This window comes from Gouania willdenowi, chromosome 19 (genome assembly GCF_900634775.1).
Source record: "Gouania willdenowi chromosome 19, fGouWil2.1, whole genome shotgun sequence".
Classification (NCBI taxonomy): Eukaryota; Metazoa; Chordata; class Actinopteri; order Blenniiformes; family Gobiesocidae; genus Gouania; species Gouania willdenowi.
This window is the reverse complement of record NC_041062.1, coordinates 13,218,666-13,235,163: the sequence shown is the minus strand read 5'-3', so window position 1 is coordinate 13,235,163 and position 16,498 is coordinate 13,218,666. Positions and strand designations below refer to the sequence as shown.

At 37.2% G+C, this 16,498-nt stretch overlaps 1 protein-coding gene across 2 annotated transcripts in view; it reads right to left on the bottom strand.

Moving 5' to 3' along the window:
• The window catches only part of dnmbp (dynamin binding protein), a 45,565-nt gene extending 29,280 nt beyond the window's left edge, over positions 1-16,285 (bottom strand). For both annotated transcript variants that reach the window (XM_028475808.1, XM_028475810.1), the window contains exons 1-3: positions 15,978-16,285; positions 2,653-2,806; positions 884-1,006 (exon numbers count right to left, since the gene is read on the bottom strand). In XM_028475808.1, coding sequence (XP_028331609.1) covers positions 884-1,006; positions 2,653-2,797 — 268 coding nt within the window. In that variant the 5' untranslated portion in view covers positions 2,798-2,806; positions 15,978-16,285. The remainder of the gene's footprint in view (positions 1-883; positions 1,007-2,652; positions 2,807-15,977) is intronic.
• Between the last annotated feature and the right edge of the window lie 213 nt (positions 16,286-16,498).

Genomic DNA, 16,498 nt, shown 5'->3' with positions numbered 1-16,498 from the left:
GATTTGACCTACAGATACATGCTTTACAGCAATTGCAGGTTCTCAATCAGATTACCAAAAATGTACTTCAGAGTTCAGTTTATTCATTAATCTACTGCTTTGATACCAACACAATTACATTACAAACACCGTTACTAATGATGAAAAGCAGGAGAAAAGGGTTTACATCTATATGAAAACATCAGCATTATAATCCTATAAATACAACACATACAGTGGGTCTATGAATCTACACAGATGTAGGTTTGATCTTTAGGGACACCTAGTGGCTATTTCATTTAACTGCTACATTAACATGAAGGCGTCACTATACCATACACATCACAGGATATGGCAAATTAATGTGTATTATTTGTCATATGTATCATTTAGTAGAGATTTGAGCCTACAAAATACAATATTGAGTTTGAGGATGAATTATGTGCTAACACTTGTATAAATATTCCTGAATTAAAATAAATTATACTCCAGATGATTTAAAAACTACTGTTAAGTGAAATTAGAGTTCCGCAGGAAAAGATTCCCATGGGGAACAAACCTACAGTATATCCAGCTCTTTAAAAGGTTTGTAATCCACTTCCTCATACAAAATAATTCCTTTTTACATCCAGTATTCAAGCTGTAAATGCAACATCTACGAGTTATATCTGAGCAAAGTTTAGTAGCATTAACATCCAACACAACACAAACACAAATAGTTTACCTGAGAACTGCGACATCAACATGCAGCGTTAAGCTAAGCAAGAAAACACGAGCCGTTAGTGGGAACAGACGCTACAGCAGAGCTCCGAGAGAGCAGCTACTATCATGTTTTAGAGCACAGACTGACCTGAGAACAGGGGTTTAAACATGTTTTATCACTGAGCACACAACATGTCTGTACCTCTCTTCAGGGACAGATTCCTCGGCTCTGCTGAGCTGAAATCATTGATGCACACGTACAATCTGTCTCCAGGCTTGGTGCTGGGAATAGTGACCTCCTCCACAAATGTGCTGGGAAACTGGCCTTCAAACAGAGTGTGAAAAATAAAATAAAATTAAAAAAAATCAGACCATTCTATTTTCAAGAGAGCAATGAAGAAAATACTTTTCCTGCATTCTTCCTCTTATGTGTTCCCTCTATCATTATATTGCATAAAGTATTTACTGATTTAAGTCTACTATTTAATTTTTAGGCCCATTACCAACATGTTACAAGAAAACAGTGCGACTTTTGATGACTTATAGTATAAATCTGGTATAATATATTATTTGCAAAAAATGTTCAAGCAATTGCACAATGTTAAGGTAAAAAAAAAAACAAAAAAAACAAAATGACAGTCATCAACATCCCCCACTAGATTGGTTCTCATTATAACTCACAAACTAAATGTCCTAAATTTAACTTAGATATATACATAAGAAAAATATTATCACGTCAGAATATAAAATTACTAACTATCTTAAACGTTTTCTAAGAAAAGCTGTCAGCTTTGAAGACACCCCGAACAGAGTAAAAAAAAAAAAAAAACGACACAAGGGCAATAACTCCAGAAAAAACTATTGCGCGCTTCTCATTTTCGAACTCCATCAAGGTATTGATACCCTGAAGCCACACACCAAATTTGGTTATCCTATCTTAAACGGTTTCTGAGAAAAGCTGTCCCTTTTAACTCAGACGGACAGACGGAGCTCAAACCTATATCCCTCTTCCACATTTGTGGCAGGGGACAATAAAAAAAGATGAATCTGAGTGTGCAATCTTTAGTTTATTAAGTTAATTTTTCTCTTCTTCTGTGTAGTTTTACAGCCACTAACAACCAAAGCAAGGAGCATTACCGCCCATTTTAATAACTCAGTCTATTTTTACTATAATAAAGACTTTTAATTTGTAGGCTAAATCTTTTTGCGATAGGCAACCTAGCAAGTTGCAGCTTATTTGTTGTCTGTATTTAGTTTTGTATGTATTGATTTATCAGTTTATTACACATGAAGATGCTCCAATATTCTAGAAACATTTCCCTCAGAAAAAATGTGAACAAAACAATGTTTTAAGAGGCTTTCTTACAGTTATGGTTGAGTTCATTATTAACACCTATATTTGCACAGATAGAAAATAAAGATGAGACAGTTTCTCTCATGTTAAAACAGCATGCAGTCTACAAGCAGCTCATCCAGTTGTGTATATAATCACATTAAAGTAATGCAAATCATTTCCATCAATGGTCAAACAGGGATATTACAGTTACAGAATACTGAAATGTTTGGAGAATGCTATCAAGTCATGGTTTTTAGGATTAATGTAGAAAGTAAGATGTCTGTGAACATTTCAAACAGCAAAAAAGGAAACCTTTATTATCCCTGGTTTCATCTGAGGAAACATCTGAACAAGACCAGACTGATCTTTAATCAGAAAGAATCATCTCCACCCAAAAGAATGTTTGATACATTGAGGACTTAAGATGACATGTTGATCTAGAAACACGCCTCCCAAAGCCAACAGCTAAAAGCTCATAAAAAAATCAAGAAAGAAGGAGATTCCGATCAATACGTGATGAAATAAAGTGAGTTTCTAAAGCTGAGGCCCCCAAACTTCAGCTAAATACTGCCATGATGTTTGAAACATGAAATCATGACAACGTTTTCAAATATTTTCTATTTGAACAGATTTACCTGTGACGCCATCTTTGTTACCAAGCAACCAGAACTCATCAACGACACTGAGCACCTCGATGACGTCCCCTGTGAAAAGCGGCAGCTCCTCCGAGACGCTGGGTAGGAACTCAAACACAGCACGCACCACTGACCCTGCTTCCATCACCGACACCTGCAGGAACAGGAACAAAGACGAATCCCACATAAATAAACCATTTCTGTCACTTACACATAAAGAGAAGAAGTGGTAAGCACTTATTTATTTGTTTTTTATTAAAGAAAGCGTACAGGTGCTGTTCTCATCCTACTGCAGTAAATCATCCAGCTGTGGAGCAGTGTTTGTACGGGAACTTTGCCTTTATTTGACCATTTTACAAAGAATGCACCATATTGAGACATGAAATTAGTGACTTTTTGCAAGTTGAACCAGCATATCCAGCAACAAATAATAACCGCTGTATCTGTAACAGCTTATTATGAATTTTTATTAAATTTGCACTTTTACCCAAACTGATGCTTTTAACGCACTACCTTTACAATAATCATCAGTGAAATGAGCACTTCATCAGCTTTTTGGAAATAAATTAATTATCTTGAGACAAACTACAACTACTTACAGGTAGGGCTGGGCGATATTCCTAAGAAAGATAAATTTAAGTTTCGATTCTCAATTTTTTTTTTCAATGCAGTTAAAAATGACTGCAGACATCAGATATATTGTCAAAAGTGCAACTTTATTGCTGTGATTGTCCTCAAGAGTTAAAATGCATAAAACAATCCTAAAATAAAAAGTAAATGAGGCTCTGTCATTCAACAATTTCAAGCTTTAGGATTTAAAAGGACCAACTAACTCGAAAAATTAAAAATAAAATAACAAAAGTAGCTACAAATTCGATAAATTGATTAAATCGATTTTTTTTTGCCCAGCCCTACTTAAAGGTGTGTGTGTGTGTGTGTGTGTGTGTGTGTGTGTGTGTGTGTGTGTGTGTGTGTGTGTGTGTGTGTGTGTGTGTGTGTGTGTGTGTGTGTGTGTGTGTGTGTGTGTGTGTGTGTGTGTGTGTGTGTGTGTGTGTGTGTGTGTGTGTGTGTGTGTGTTCCTGTGGTTGACCAGCACTGTTTTGCTTAACAAAAGTATCTGACGCTCACTGTGCTGTCTGTGTGGTAAGTTGTGAGTTCAATTCCACACAGACTTTAAACCACAGTTCAACCCAAGCGAAGGCTGTAGCTAATACAAGCTGTTTACGATGACATTCCATTAGTCGCTGTACTCATAATAATAATAATAAGAGTAAAGTGTGTGTCTCCTGGAAACTGTAACAAAATTTTAACAACAAAATTTGAATTTAATTTGAACTGAATTTAAAAATTTCAATTAGCTTTGGTTATGTAACTTGGTTAACAAGAAGAAGTCAGTATTTCAAATCTAAATGATTGTGCTTATATTATGAGTAAACATGATGAATAAACATTAAAAATCGAGCAACCATCTGCTTTTATTCCCCTTTTGTGTCTGTGTCATTTCACACTGATACATATTTTCGGTGTGAGTCACTGGCCTTCTGCTTTAAAAAAAAAAAAAGTCTCTCTTATCTTTTGCTGCTTTTTATTAAACAATAGGATTGGACATAATTCAAACAAACTCAGGTTGGTTTGTTGTGAGACGTATGATTTGTCTATTTGCTTGTCTGTAACTGAAAGAAAACATTACCTGCATGTCAGACAGTGGCATCTTTGGGGCATGGTTTGACACTCATAACAGTAAATGAGAAAATCCCCCCAGGCCAATAACACAAATATGCATGTCTTTGTTTAATATGTTTTTGGAGCAATTTTCATATTTTTTGACGATGACCAAAGAAGGATTCTCCATTTAAAAAGAAATGTTGACAAAATGACAAAAAGTTCATCATCAGGATATCGAGTCGGATAAAACAGCAAATCTTTCCCACATTTAATTAAAAAAAAAAAAAAAAAAAAGGTTCCGTCAGGCCAGTTGGTAAAACATTGGATAACACAGGAGTCCCTGTGCAGACTTTGCATGTTCTCCATGAGCATACATGTATTTGAGTTGATTTGTGATGTTAAATAAATACCACCTTTAGCTTGTTCTGACTTAATGCTACCAATATAACATTCTACATCCACTTTCAGTCCTGTTCGTTTTCCTCAAATTTGGAAAATGACAATTGACTCTTGATGACAGGAAAACAAAAAATGTAACCAGTATTGTTGTGCATGATAAACCAGTTGTGGTACTGGTAATTAAGCCCACAGGCTGAACCTAAATGTCTGAGAAAAGTGATCAAGCTGGTTTAAACTGGGACTTTATTGACTGGTTAATGAGCTTTACACACCCTAACATTTTAACGTTCACGATATTGTCATTATTTTGTCTCAAACTGTGAGATTTACTACATATTCATTTTACAATATATACAGTAGCAAAAAAGATGAGGAAAAAAGGACAAAATCTAAATACACATGGAAGAAATGGCTGTTTAAATAAATATAAAGTAATACATCATAAAGAGATATGTTATAGAGAAAACAGGATTTATTTATTTGTTTAAATAGGTCATAATTTTGTAGATCATAAAAAAGTCAAAAAGTTCAGTTTGCACAACATAAAGTACTGTTCCATGGCTTCCTGTTGGAAACCTTCAGGTTCAAAGATCAATGACGCCTCTAATCCTGAGGTGTAGATCCAGCCAGACAAGCTTCTTAATGTTATTTCTGGGTTTAACACTGTGTCAATGGCCTTTTCGCTCACTGGTTTTTACACCTAAAACATAGATTTTCAACACATCGTCCCCTGAAGACGTCAAAGTTTAGCACATATGTCCGAGGAGGACCCAAAGGGTTGCATCGGGTAGACAACTGTCCTGAATCTCTTTTTTAACGTTGTTTTGGAATCAGGTTTTTAGCCAGGATGCCAGCAGCTCATCTGAAAACATAAAAATAACCCAATGACTCATCATTTACATATTATAGCTGTCACTGTAAGTCCAGACCTGCTGGATATCGTTGCTAATGCATCCAGAACTCCAGGAATTTTCATCAGAGGCAAAGATTCCAACCCCAAAAATCTTGCTGATGTAGGGAAGATGTCTGTGGACCGACAGCAACTGGTGTTTGTCTCAAATCCAACATCGCGGAAAACAGACGGAAAAACTGAATTATCGTTCTGAAATGGAAAAAAATCAATCAGAACTGTTTTTTCTCTCTCTCTGTGTTTTTTAGGCCGGACTCAAAACGCCATTCATTTTGTTCTTCTTCTTCTACTTGTTGTGTACACTAGTTATAATCGCTGCTACTCTGTTATTCGTGAACAGATCAAGCTGAAATTTGGTAGGTACAATCTATGGATGTGTACGCATGGACGCTCGTAGCCCGATTTTTGATTTGGGGCCCCAAAAGAAGAAATTATGTCAAGAGCCTTTTTGAAAAGGGGGAGGGAACAAGGGCTCACCCCCTTTTCCAGTAATTTCTAAATTTATCTGAACATAGTCGTGTGATACATCGTTTCAAAGGCAATTCAACGTAGATTACGATTTTATGTCGCACAATTTCATTTGTTTTTCTCAGTGGAACCGAGTCATTTCACTTAATTCTCGGGAACGTGATACGTGCTATTCGGCGTGGAGCCGTGGCCCGGCCGTAGTTCATCACAACTTGTTATTTTATCTGGCTCCAACACGAAAATGAAATGTCTCACATGCTATTTTTCACCAGAAAACAGGTGACTTAAATGTCTAGCAAGTGTGACAAAGGAACCAATAGTTGACTCTATTAACCTTAATTAACATGTTTGTTGTGATTTCGGGAAGTGTAATAGCCAGTAAAGTCATCTAACAGAGAAAAGATGATTAAACAAAAAAAAAAAAGCTGAAAAGTGCAATGTGACAGTAAAGGGTAAACCCTCAAATGGAATTTGGGAATATTTGAAATGGAAAATTGGAGGCTCTAAACATACCACACCCGATATACTATGATCACATTTTGGACAGTTTGGTACATCCTAGATTTTATTACACCAAAAGGACAATGGACCTTTGGACAAGCCTTTAGGTAAAAAAGTCAACATTAAGGTACAACCATAGCCTGTGTAAACAAAGCCATGTGCTTTAACAAAGAGTAAAAAACAGCCCAGAGGCATCCATCGGCACACGTTTAACTAGAAGAAAGGTATTCATTTAAAAGTGTTGAAATAAATGCTCTTTATTTAAGTTTTTAACCATACACGTTACAATTGGGTGCAGTGTGTAAATGGATACTACATCAGTGATATTGTTTAATATAATAAAATTAAAAAAAATGTATCCTTTCTTGTAAAACCAAAAAAATGATTTTTTAATTTTTTTTAAATGCAATCAGAAAAATTTGATTTTTTTTTCTTTCTTTAAATCACTGACCTTATTTTAAAAAAAAACTTAAGATTGTAAACTTGGTGTATGTAAATGTGCAGTGACAATAAAGATCTAACCGTCTATTGGAGTTCAAAGTTCTGGCCTAAGGCATGTTGAGGAAGTCCAAAGTGTATTTCACTCCCAGAGAGCTGCTCCTCACAGCCTCACACATAATAATATCAGTTACTGATAATAAGCAACAGGAATGAGGACAAAACTAAAAACATATTAAGGTATCAGCCAACAACACCATTGCTTACTTGATGGTTTTTCAGGGTGAATAGGACACTGACCAGGTTCAGCATGTGCCACTAAATTGGCACCGTCCTGGAGAAAGTAACAGGATTGCAGCAGACAGCTGACGTGTACACAACACACACACACGCACACACGCATCACAGCTGACAGCTGGACAAAGAGCCTTCTGTCTGACCTGACACACCACCTGGAGATGTCATCGCCCTTCAATGGACTGAATGTAAATAATCATAAATACCAGCTGAGGCAGTAATTCAGACAAGAGTAATCAAATGCGGCCTAAGAACTAGAGGTGGGAAAACAAATCAATTTAAAATATATTGCAAGTTTTTGTGACAATATTAAAAAACACTTCTCTGCAGAATTTTTACCGTGTGCACATTTCGTCGAAAATGAATACAAAAAAAAGTAAATAATACACAGATATACATCTGTACCAGCTAATCTGACACGTAGCATCCAATCCCAGCTGACTCAGGATGAAGGACATGATACAGCCTGGACAAGCTACCAGTCGGTAGCTAACACACAGATACATATAAAGTCAATCAAATTTACCCACAAAATGAGTTTAAATTAAATGTCAATCGATCATTTCTCAATAGATACTCCACAAACTAATGTGCCTCAAAGGCTTTGAGGGCCCTATCTCAGAGAATGTTTATGTCTCCCTGCTTTAAACAGTAGAATCTAATAATAAATGTGTCATCATGCAGTTCTGCAGTAGGCCTAAAAAGCTACATTTCACACAATCCCGTATAGTAAAGTGGGTAAATAGGCTGAAACTCTACTTTAGTGAAAGTGTAGCACAATCTGCTGAGTGCTTTTATCTTTCCCAGGACAAAGTGTCATTCCAACAATCAGGCCTTTGTGTTTGTGAAGCTCGTGCCATTGAGTGGCAGGTTGGCACGTGCCCGCCTGTGGATTGTAGTGCACCGACACAGTGACACACATGCAGAACTCTCTGGATAGAGCTGGACGACAGCTGACGTCTTTTCATGGTGTTTGTTTACCAGGAGCCGCGTGCGTGGCTGCGGTGCATCGTCCTAAAGATTAAAAGTGCTGAGTCGCCTGCAACGCGTTTGTCTCAGAGCAGGTGGACGGTCAGAGGATGGTTCTGGACGTTAAATGGTGTGGGACAGCTGTCTATTCCTTCAGCACATAGAGCACAGGGGCTGTAGCCTCTTTCAGGCTGACACGTGTTTAAAGAGTCTCCTCACTTTCAAAAATAAGTGAATTACTTAATAATGAGCAAATGTTTTTCTTTGCAAAAATCAAGAGACATTATTTGGTGCTGTCTCAGCCTGCAGCCTCACGATGAGTCAGCATGGCGTGGCCGTGGCGTTTGCCCGCTGGGCTCACATCTGGAGATACCAAACTTTGCAGAAGTATTTTTCCAAACCGTTCTTTCATGCTCTAACGTGATGTGAGGAATTTTAGTGATTTGGATTATGCATGGGCTCACTGATGACTTATGTGCTAATTTCATATGTAAAGTAATACTATTCTTTATTGTTGATTAAGTCATGCAGTTACTTTTATTCCTAGGGCTGCCAACTTTGGTCGTTTGGTCGACTAATTGGTCGATGCCATCGTGATCGACCAACATTTTCATTGGTCGACCAGCATCGGTAACAGTCACAATACCATTTCAAATGCAATGCACTTATATAGGAGATAAAGATGTTTAATGCCTAAACATGATTCTATGTCTAGCAACAGCTGTGTAAGTGAGTGCCAGCTGCAAAAAAAAAAAAAGAAAAAGTGTTGCACAGAGCAGAGAGGGAACGAATTAAGACAGGCTTGAAGCACAAGCATCCACTATTGAATCAATCCTTTTTGTGCACAAACATGGATTATCCTTATATTTGATACATAGATTATGTAAATAGATCCAGTGCTGTCTCTCGGGCACACGGCGCACCTGTGTTTGATGTGCGTTTGTTTCCCTGTGCGCTGATCTGATGTAAACATTAACAGTTGTTTCTTAATAAAAGCAGGCTTACCACTAAAACAAACGTAAATATGTCTTTTGTATGAGGAAAAAATAGGTTTTAATTGTTGGTTTCAGGTCGGGCTCTGATATAAATACTGTACCTAGTGTCTATCAGACCTGTAGGTTTCACTTTTGCTTTGTCGGGTTCTGGTCAAAGCTTGAATACGGTTCATATTATAAATGGTCTGTGTTTTAAAGCAAATCAGCACCACAAAACGCCAAAACAAAATATTTGTTTCTCTTTTTCCCCGTCCTCTTCCACCTGCTCATTCATTCTACCTTTTTTTTTGTGGTTGACTTGGTTGACTACAGCCCTATTTATTTCCCATGAGAAAAACGTTTAAATGATAATTGCAACAGTATTTATTTAATCAAATAGTGACAACAGTTCATTAGGTACGGTAACTCAACAATTACATTAAATTATGGTTTTTGTCTGCATTCCATAAGCTCATGCATTTTTCCAAAACGGGGGTTTTAAAAGTATGAAGACTAGACTTTTCTGCTTACCGAGTATTGATGATGGATATGATGATGCAGTCCTCATATTCAATGACAGTCCATGGAGACCTTTAGGAATACTTCATATTCTTGTGTTCAAGTTAAAAGTTACTTTAAAATTCAACATTTTTTTCAGCCTCATTCAACAAAAACAAGTTTTATACTGTTGCTGCTTTAATCAAGAAATATCCCCTTAGCTATGATAAAGGTTTCATTAAAAATTTAGATTTTTGTTTTTTGTTTAATTACAAACAATGTTCAAATAGTAAAACAAATGGGACTGGCATCATTTTATTATATCTTAAGAGCATGAAAGGCTTGACCTAAAATGTAAACATGTTCAACTTGCAGAGTCATTATTGATCACAGCGTATCCTACACAGACTATGAGGATTAGGACTATGACTCACTGCTGAGGCAGGAACAACAGCTCATCTGATTTCTATTAAACCAGCCATTCCTTATTTTACCGCCGCTGCACCTACAGCAAATTCTGTCTTTTGTGTTTTACCAAAAACACTGAGCAGCTGAGTGTGCGTCCAGCTTTATAAAAACCTTAAAAGTCTGTAGTTGAAATGTTGGGAGCGGGCCTTTTAGTGAGGCTTTAGGAACATTTGAATGTTGTCCTGAGTGTAGGGGAAAACCCTGTGTGCATTCACTGGAAACACTCTTTTGGCTCATCCTCACCTCATTCATTACACTCTGAGCATCTCTTCACTTGGCTTGTTCACATCCTAAAGAAATGCTGTCATCTTTATTAACAACACTGCATAATTTCCCTCTTTTTATTTCCATGACACCCTCCGCTACATATTTGCCTCTTTGTATTGTTTCTCTAGCAGCCTTGTGTTGACTATTAATCGTTTGTATGACATGGGTATACAAACTCTGGGTGGAACTGTTCTTTGCATAAACATTTCCACAGCCAGGAGGACGGCTCACATGTCTGAGCTCTGAGGGCCGGGGCTGGGTTGTCAGGGATACTTGGATGTGTTTGGACAGCACAGAGGGTTTTCCCTGAGAGGACCCCGGGGGTGTCCTGCGATTTGCCGCACCCCGACATCATGGCTGAGCCATAATAGATTACACATGAGCAGTTACATAACAGATCTATCCCTTTGGATCACATCTCCACAGGCCAGTGGGAACATGACCAGCTCCCAGGCGGTAAAATACTGTATGTATCGTAGACTTTCTTTGGTAAACTTTGTGACTAATTCCTGTCAGAAATGTTTAGTCTTTAAATACATGTAACATCACCTAATAAATGGGAATCACCATTTTGGAGATTTCAGCCAATCAGGGTTTGCATATCATGTTGTCTTTACGTCAGGCTAACCGTTGGTATTTCCGCTAACATACAAACTCTATGGAGACTTAGCAATTCAATGCGAGGTTTTTGCGCGCTTGTCATCCAGTTCCTTGGACCACAACCTTTACGGAGAATGGATTTTGGCGCTACACTCACTTGGAAATGAGGAATGGACTCTGAAAATAAATACTGGTCGGCACAGCATTTGGATGCATGCAACTTCTACTTGTATTTCATTTGCAGAAAATGCTGACTTGTAGTTCATTGCGTGTGTACATCATGGCCCCATTTCCAAACGGACTCTTCCTTACTGCCCTTATACTTCTACATGTTCCTCATTATGTCATGATGTACGGATAAATGCCCACTGGAGGCGCTAAGAAGAGTTTGCAGTTGGTCACAATAACTAAGAAAAAATAGGAATAATTGTTAAGTTAATCAGCAGAAATGTTTCTTGTCCATATCTCAGGAGTGAGGAAATCAGGAAGTGAGAGCCACACTTCCCCCTGGTGATATAGCTTCATAAATCCATATTTGTAAGCTTTGTAGCAATATTGCCTTAAATAAAGTATGGAAAGAGGGCTCGTTCGTACTTGTACTTAACGTTTAGCATAAATGGGCCTTAACATCACAAGCCTCTTTGATAAATACAGTAGTGTATAACAAGGCAAACTATGTTTAGAATTATAAATAGGCTTAACACAACTAGTCATGAATCACTTAACTTGCACACCAAATCGACCCATGCACTATGCAACCAAGTGTTTCATAATTAATATATATAAGTAAAAATCCACCTGCTGGTCAACAATTGTCTTTAAAATGCATGTTAAACTATTTTTCTATTTAAAACAAGGCATTTCAATAAGAAATACACTATGGGTGTGGATAGTAATCATGTTAAAATGAATGGAAACAATGTTAATCACTCACACTCCCATTCAGTCCTACAGACAATAAACCTAACAAACATGTTTTTGGATGGACATGGTGCTGCCCACAGATACCCAGAGAAATCCCACTCAAGCACAGGGAGAACATGCAAACTCCACAAAAACAGGACCCAAGTGTCCGCCTCGGGATTTGAACCCAGGACCATCTTGCTGTGTGGCGGATGTGTTAACCACTACAAGAGCTTGACTTCCTATATTGACTCTATTTTTATGATCCATGAATCAAAGACGGGTGCTTCACTACTGCATGTGTAGCTTGTGTACTCGACACAACTCGGCTCAATTATGACCCAAACTCAATGGAATCGAGAGTAAATGCACAGTAAAACATTAAAGTGCACAAAACACACAAGACATTTATAAAGTAAAGTCAATTTAGCAGCATGATGTAGCTGTGCTGTACTGTACAATATAACAACATGGATATGATAAATGATTCCTTTGCATATACTACTGCACTTGTGTTAGTGAGGCACATGCAACGGGACACAAAGGTGTCACGTTTCGTTGCCAGGCAATGCAGATGGGCGGTGTTTAATAATTCAGTGGATGAGTAGGTTTGTGAGGGTAAGAAGACTTAACATGGGATTAAACACAAAATGACATGAGAACAGGATCCCCGCTCTGAGGTATACACCAGCTAGAGCAGTGGTTCCCAAACTTTTTCTGCTGTTCCCACCTTTGAAGAACAAAAAACTCCTACGCCCCCCCCCATCGTGACAAAATGTAAAAATAAAAAAAGGGTAATCAAATAGTGACCTTTTTTCCAAATTCCAAATCCAAATTTGGACTATTCTTCTTCAGATCTCATAAAAATAACTTAGAAATTTGCAATGACATAGTTCAGAATAGCAATAAAGCTCTTTATTAATAAAGTGCAAAAAAAAAACATTTTCCATTTTTAATGCTTTAAGGGAAAAAATGTACATGGAAATGTGGGATATGGTCTTAAAATATACAAGTAAAAGGTTTAGTCCATGTCATATGCAGTAGCTATTTCCATTTTACTTTGCACAAATTCCTGAGATTTTGATTGAGATTAGGAGCAATTTTTATTTTTTTTTAATAGTTGCTAGACATTAAGTTACCAATTTTACAGGAAAAAATAAAATGTAATGAGTGATATTGTCAAAAAAATGCATGATAAGTATTTACTTGTCATATTGGGGACTGAGGCTGACAGTTCACATTGCTAAGAATTAAAGAGGATCTGATCATTGACAACACTAAAAACAAGCACATCATTCTGCTCATATTGTCCTGGAACGCATCACGCATAAGCATACCCTAAACGTCCAATCAGCATTCAGCACAGACAGGATCAATAAAATCCACTGTACTGTTTGGCTCGAAGGCAATCAAAAACACACGACTAACTAACTTGTGACGTTTATCATATCTCAAATATTTTCATCACTTCTGTCACTTAAATAATATGGGAATACATTTCATGTGTTTTTTCTATTGGTTTCTTTAAAGTTTAAATAAGGTCATAGATTATCTGAGTGGCTTTAATGCTATTGTCGGACTCTGCTTGTTAAATTAATAACATGCTTAGCTTTTAAAAGCACTGTGAGGAGAGATAATAGTGTTCCTCAGCACTTGCCAACTGAATACCTACAACACAAATGATATTGTTGTGCATCTTTAGTAGCCTGAAGGCAAACACACTGATGTTGAGTCTAATGAGTCTACTTTTTCCCTCGTCAGTAAACTGTATTAGAGATGCAGTAATGCAACTTGATACACTTTATTGTAATAAAAAAAAAATAACACAATGGGCAAAAAGTACTCAATCAAATTTACAAAAAATGCTCAAAGGGCTAACAAAGATACATGAAAGTTACCCAAAATATCGAGCAGACAACGACAAAAATACACAAAATGACAACAAAAACACATGAAATGACTCTAAAAAACATTAAATGACAAATGACACAAAACAACAAAAAAATACATAAAATGACTCAGAACATACAAAATAACCATACAAATACACAAAACGGCAAATAACCTATAATCTCTCCTACATTCATATTCTAAACAATATTTTTTGTAAATGCTCAAAACAAATATTGATATTGTGGCAACAAGGAATTTTCTTTATTTTTTTTTTTTTACATTGCACAGCTGTGCACTAAGAAAGTGGTGCCATCTGTATTAAATATATAAGCATTAACTCTACATATTTATTCGAGTCAGAATATTTGTAAAACTGTATTAAAATACAGATCGTGTTTGTTAATTATTATTATTATTATTATTATTATTATTATTATTATTAAAAAATATACCCTATTGATATTGGTATTTTGCTTTTAAAATGTCTCGGAGAACTGTTCCCTAAGTCGTGCAAAATTGAAAATATTCTTCCTTGTGTGATTAGGATACAGAAGAAGATAGTTTTTACCAAAAATGATAACTAACTACTAACATAACTTCTATGAGGGCACGTTTGTTAGAAGTGTGACGATATCTCGATATGGCAATATATCGCAATATTTTTCCGCACGATCGATTATCGATATGCTCGCGCTAAGTATCGATTTTATTTCTTTTTATTTCTTTTATTTTAAGATTTCTTTTATTATTTTCAAAACCGTTTCTGCTTTTTCACTAAAATGTGCAGGTAGGTCTTCACAGAAATGTTGTCACTGTTTGTTAAAGGGACCAATATATTGTTTACTGGAATATTGCACTATAATGGTGTCACTGGTAAGAAAGAGCCTATTTTTTGTTTACAGAAAGCACTATTAGAGATATTTATTCATTTACATTGGTATGTTGACACTTATTTACAGAAATGTTGCACTAAAATAATGTCACTGATCATAGGACACTTTTTCAATTTACTGTCTTTCAGAGATATAAAATAAATATTGTAAATTTTCCCTTAATCTTTTTCTTATGTCATAGATTATCGTAGATTGATTTCTGACCAATATATCGATAATTGCAGTATTTTCATATCGTGAGATAACCGTTATCATGAGCGTTGTATCGCACATCGTATCATATCGTGAGGTACCCAGAGGTTCCCACCCCTAACCTTTGTATTGTGTCTTTATTATGTGACGGAACAATCCAGAAAGAAGGAGATCATTCATAGTGGGGGACCTGACCATCACAGTTATAAATGAGCAGAATATTCTCAGTGTGATGACATGCTTGTTTACACCGTGGACTTGTTTCTATGGCCTCAAAAATAAGAATAAAAATAAACATCATTTGATGGGATGGGAAAGTCCTCTAAAACAGCGATTCTCAACTAGTGGGTTGCGGGCCGCTCTTCAAAATTAAATAAATACTTAATGTCTCACATGTTGGACTTGTCTTTTATTTTGAAAGAAGCTTTTCTTTTGACAGGTATGCTGTGAAATGCATGTAGCACAGGAAAATATAGAGATTTATGTTTTTAAAAAGATTATTTATATATGTGTGTTAAATTTGGTTGGTTGACCTGCAGCATTTGAGCTCACTGTCATCACTCAGTCAGATCACGCCAGTTGGGATGAATGGCTGTTCATTCAGCCAAACTGTGTGTGTGTGTGTGTGTGTGTGTGTGTGTGTGTGTGTGTGTGTGTGTGTGTGTGTGTGTGTGTGTGTGTGTGTGTGTGTGTCTTCTGTTCAACTTTCTCAAATCTGGCTGATGTGCACATTTGAAATGATAAATCCTTCACACACACACACGCACACGCACACGCACACACACACACACACACACACACACACACACACACACACACACACACACACACACACAGGTCTGATCTCTCTGGAGTCCAAGAGAGAGACGGTAAAAATCCACCAGTCCCTGCGTTTTAACGCATTTATTACGCATCACTAATGATGAGTAATGGTCGTGTTTCTAGATAACGTGACACAGCACTAAAGCTGACAGTGTGTTCCGTTCTTACCTGTGGGTTGTCTAGGTGGAAAGTAGATATCTAACTTCTTCAGCCTGCTGCTGATGTGTTTGCTGTGCGGTCAGCGCTGCGTCTCCACGAATACAACTTTTCGTTTGGGACGCCGCAGCTTCGCTGGCTGCTCACCGGGCGAGCACGAGGATACCACTCCCGGTGAGGTCCTAGTGTTTCACCGTGAGGTCAGAGTTAGTCCACAGACAGCGGGAAACAACTCGGTAGTTCTCGGTGTAGCTGAATATCAGCTGTCATCATCATGTTCCCAGGCAGCCTCTCTCGCTGCTTTTCCATGAGTGAACGCACCGACGCCACCCACTTCTACGCAGCTGCCCAGGCGGATGCCTGTCTGAAAACACCAGAGGTGGTCCTTAAGCGCGTGTGTCAAACTCAAGGCCCGGGGGCCGAATCCGTTCCTTAGGAGCATCCAATTTGGCCCGCAGGAAAAAGTGAAAACAACATATAAAACGTGGAAATTATTATTATTATTATTATTATTATTATTATTATTAATCATT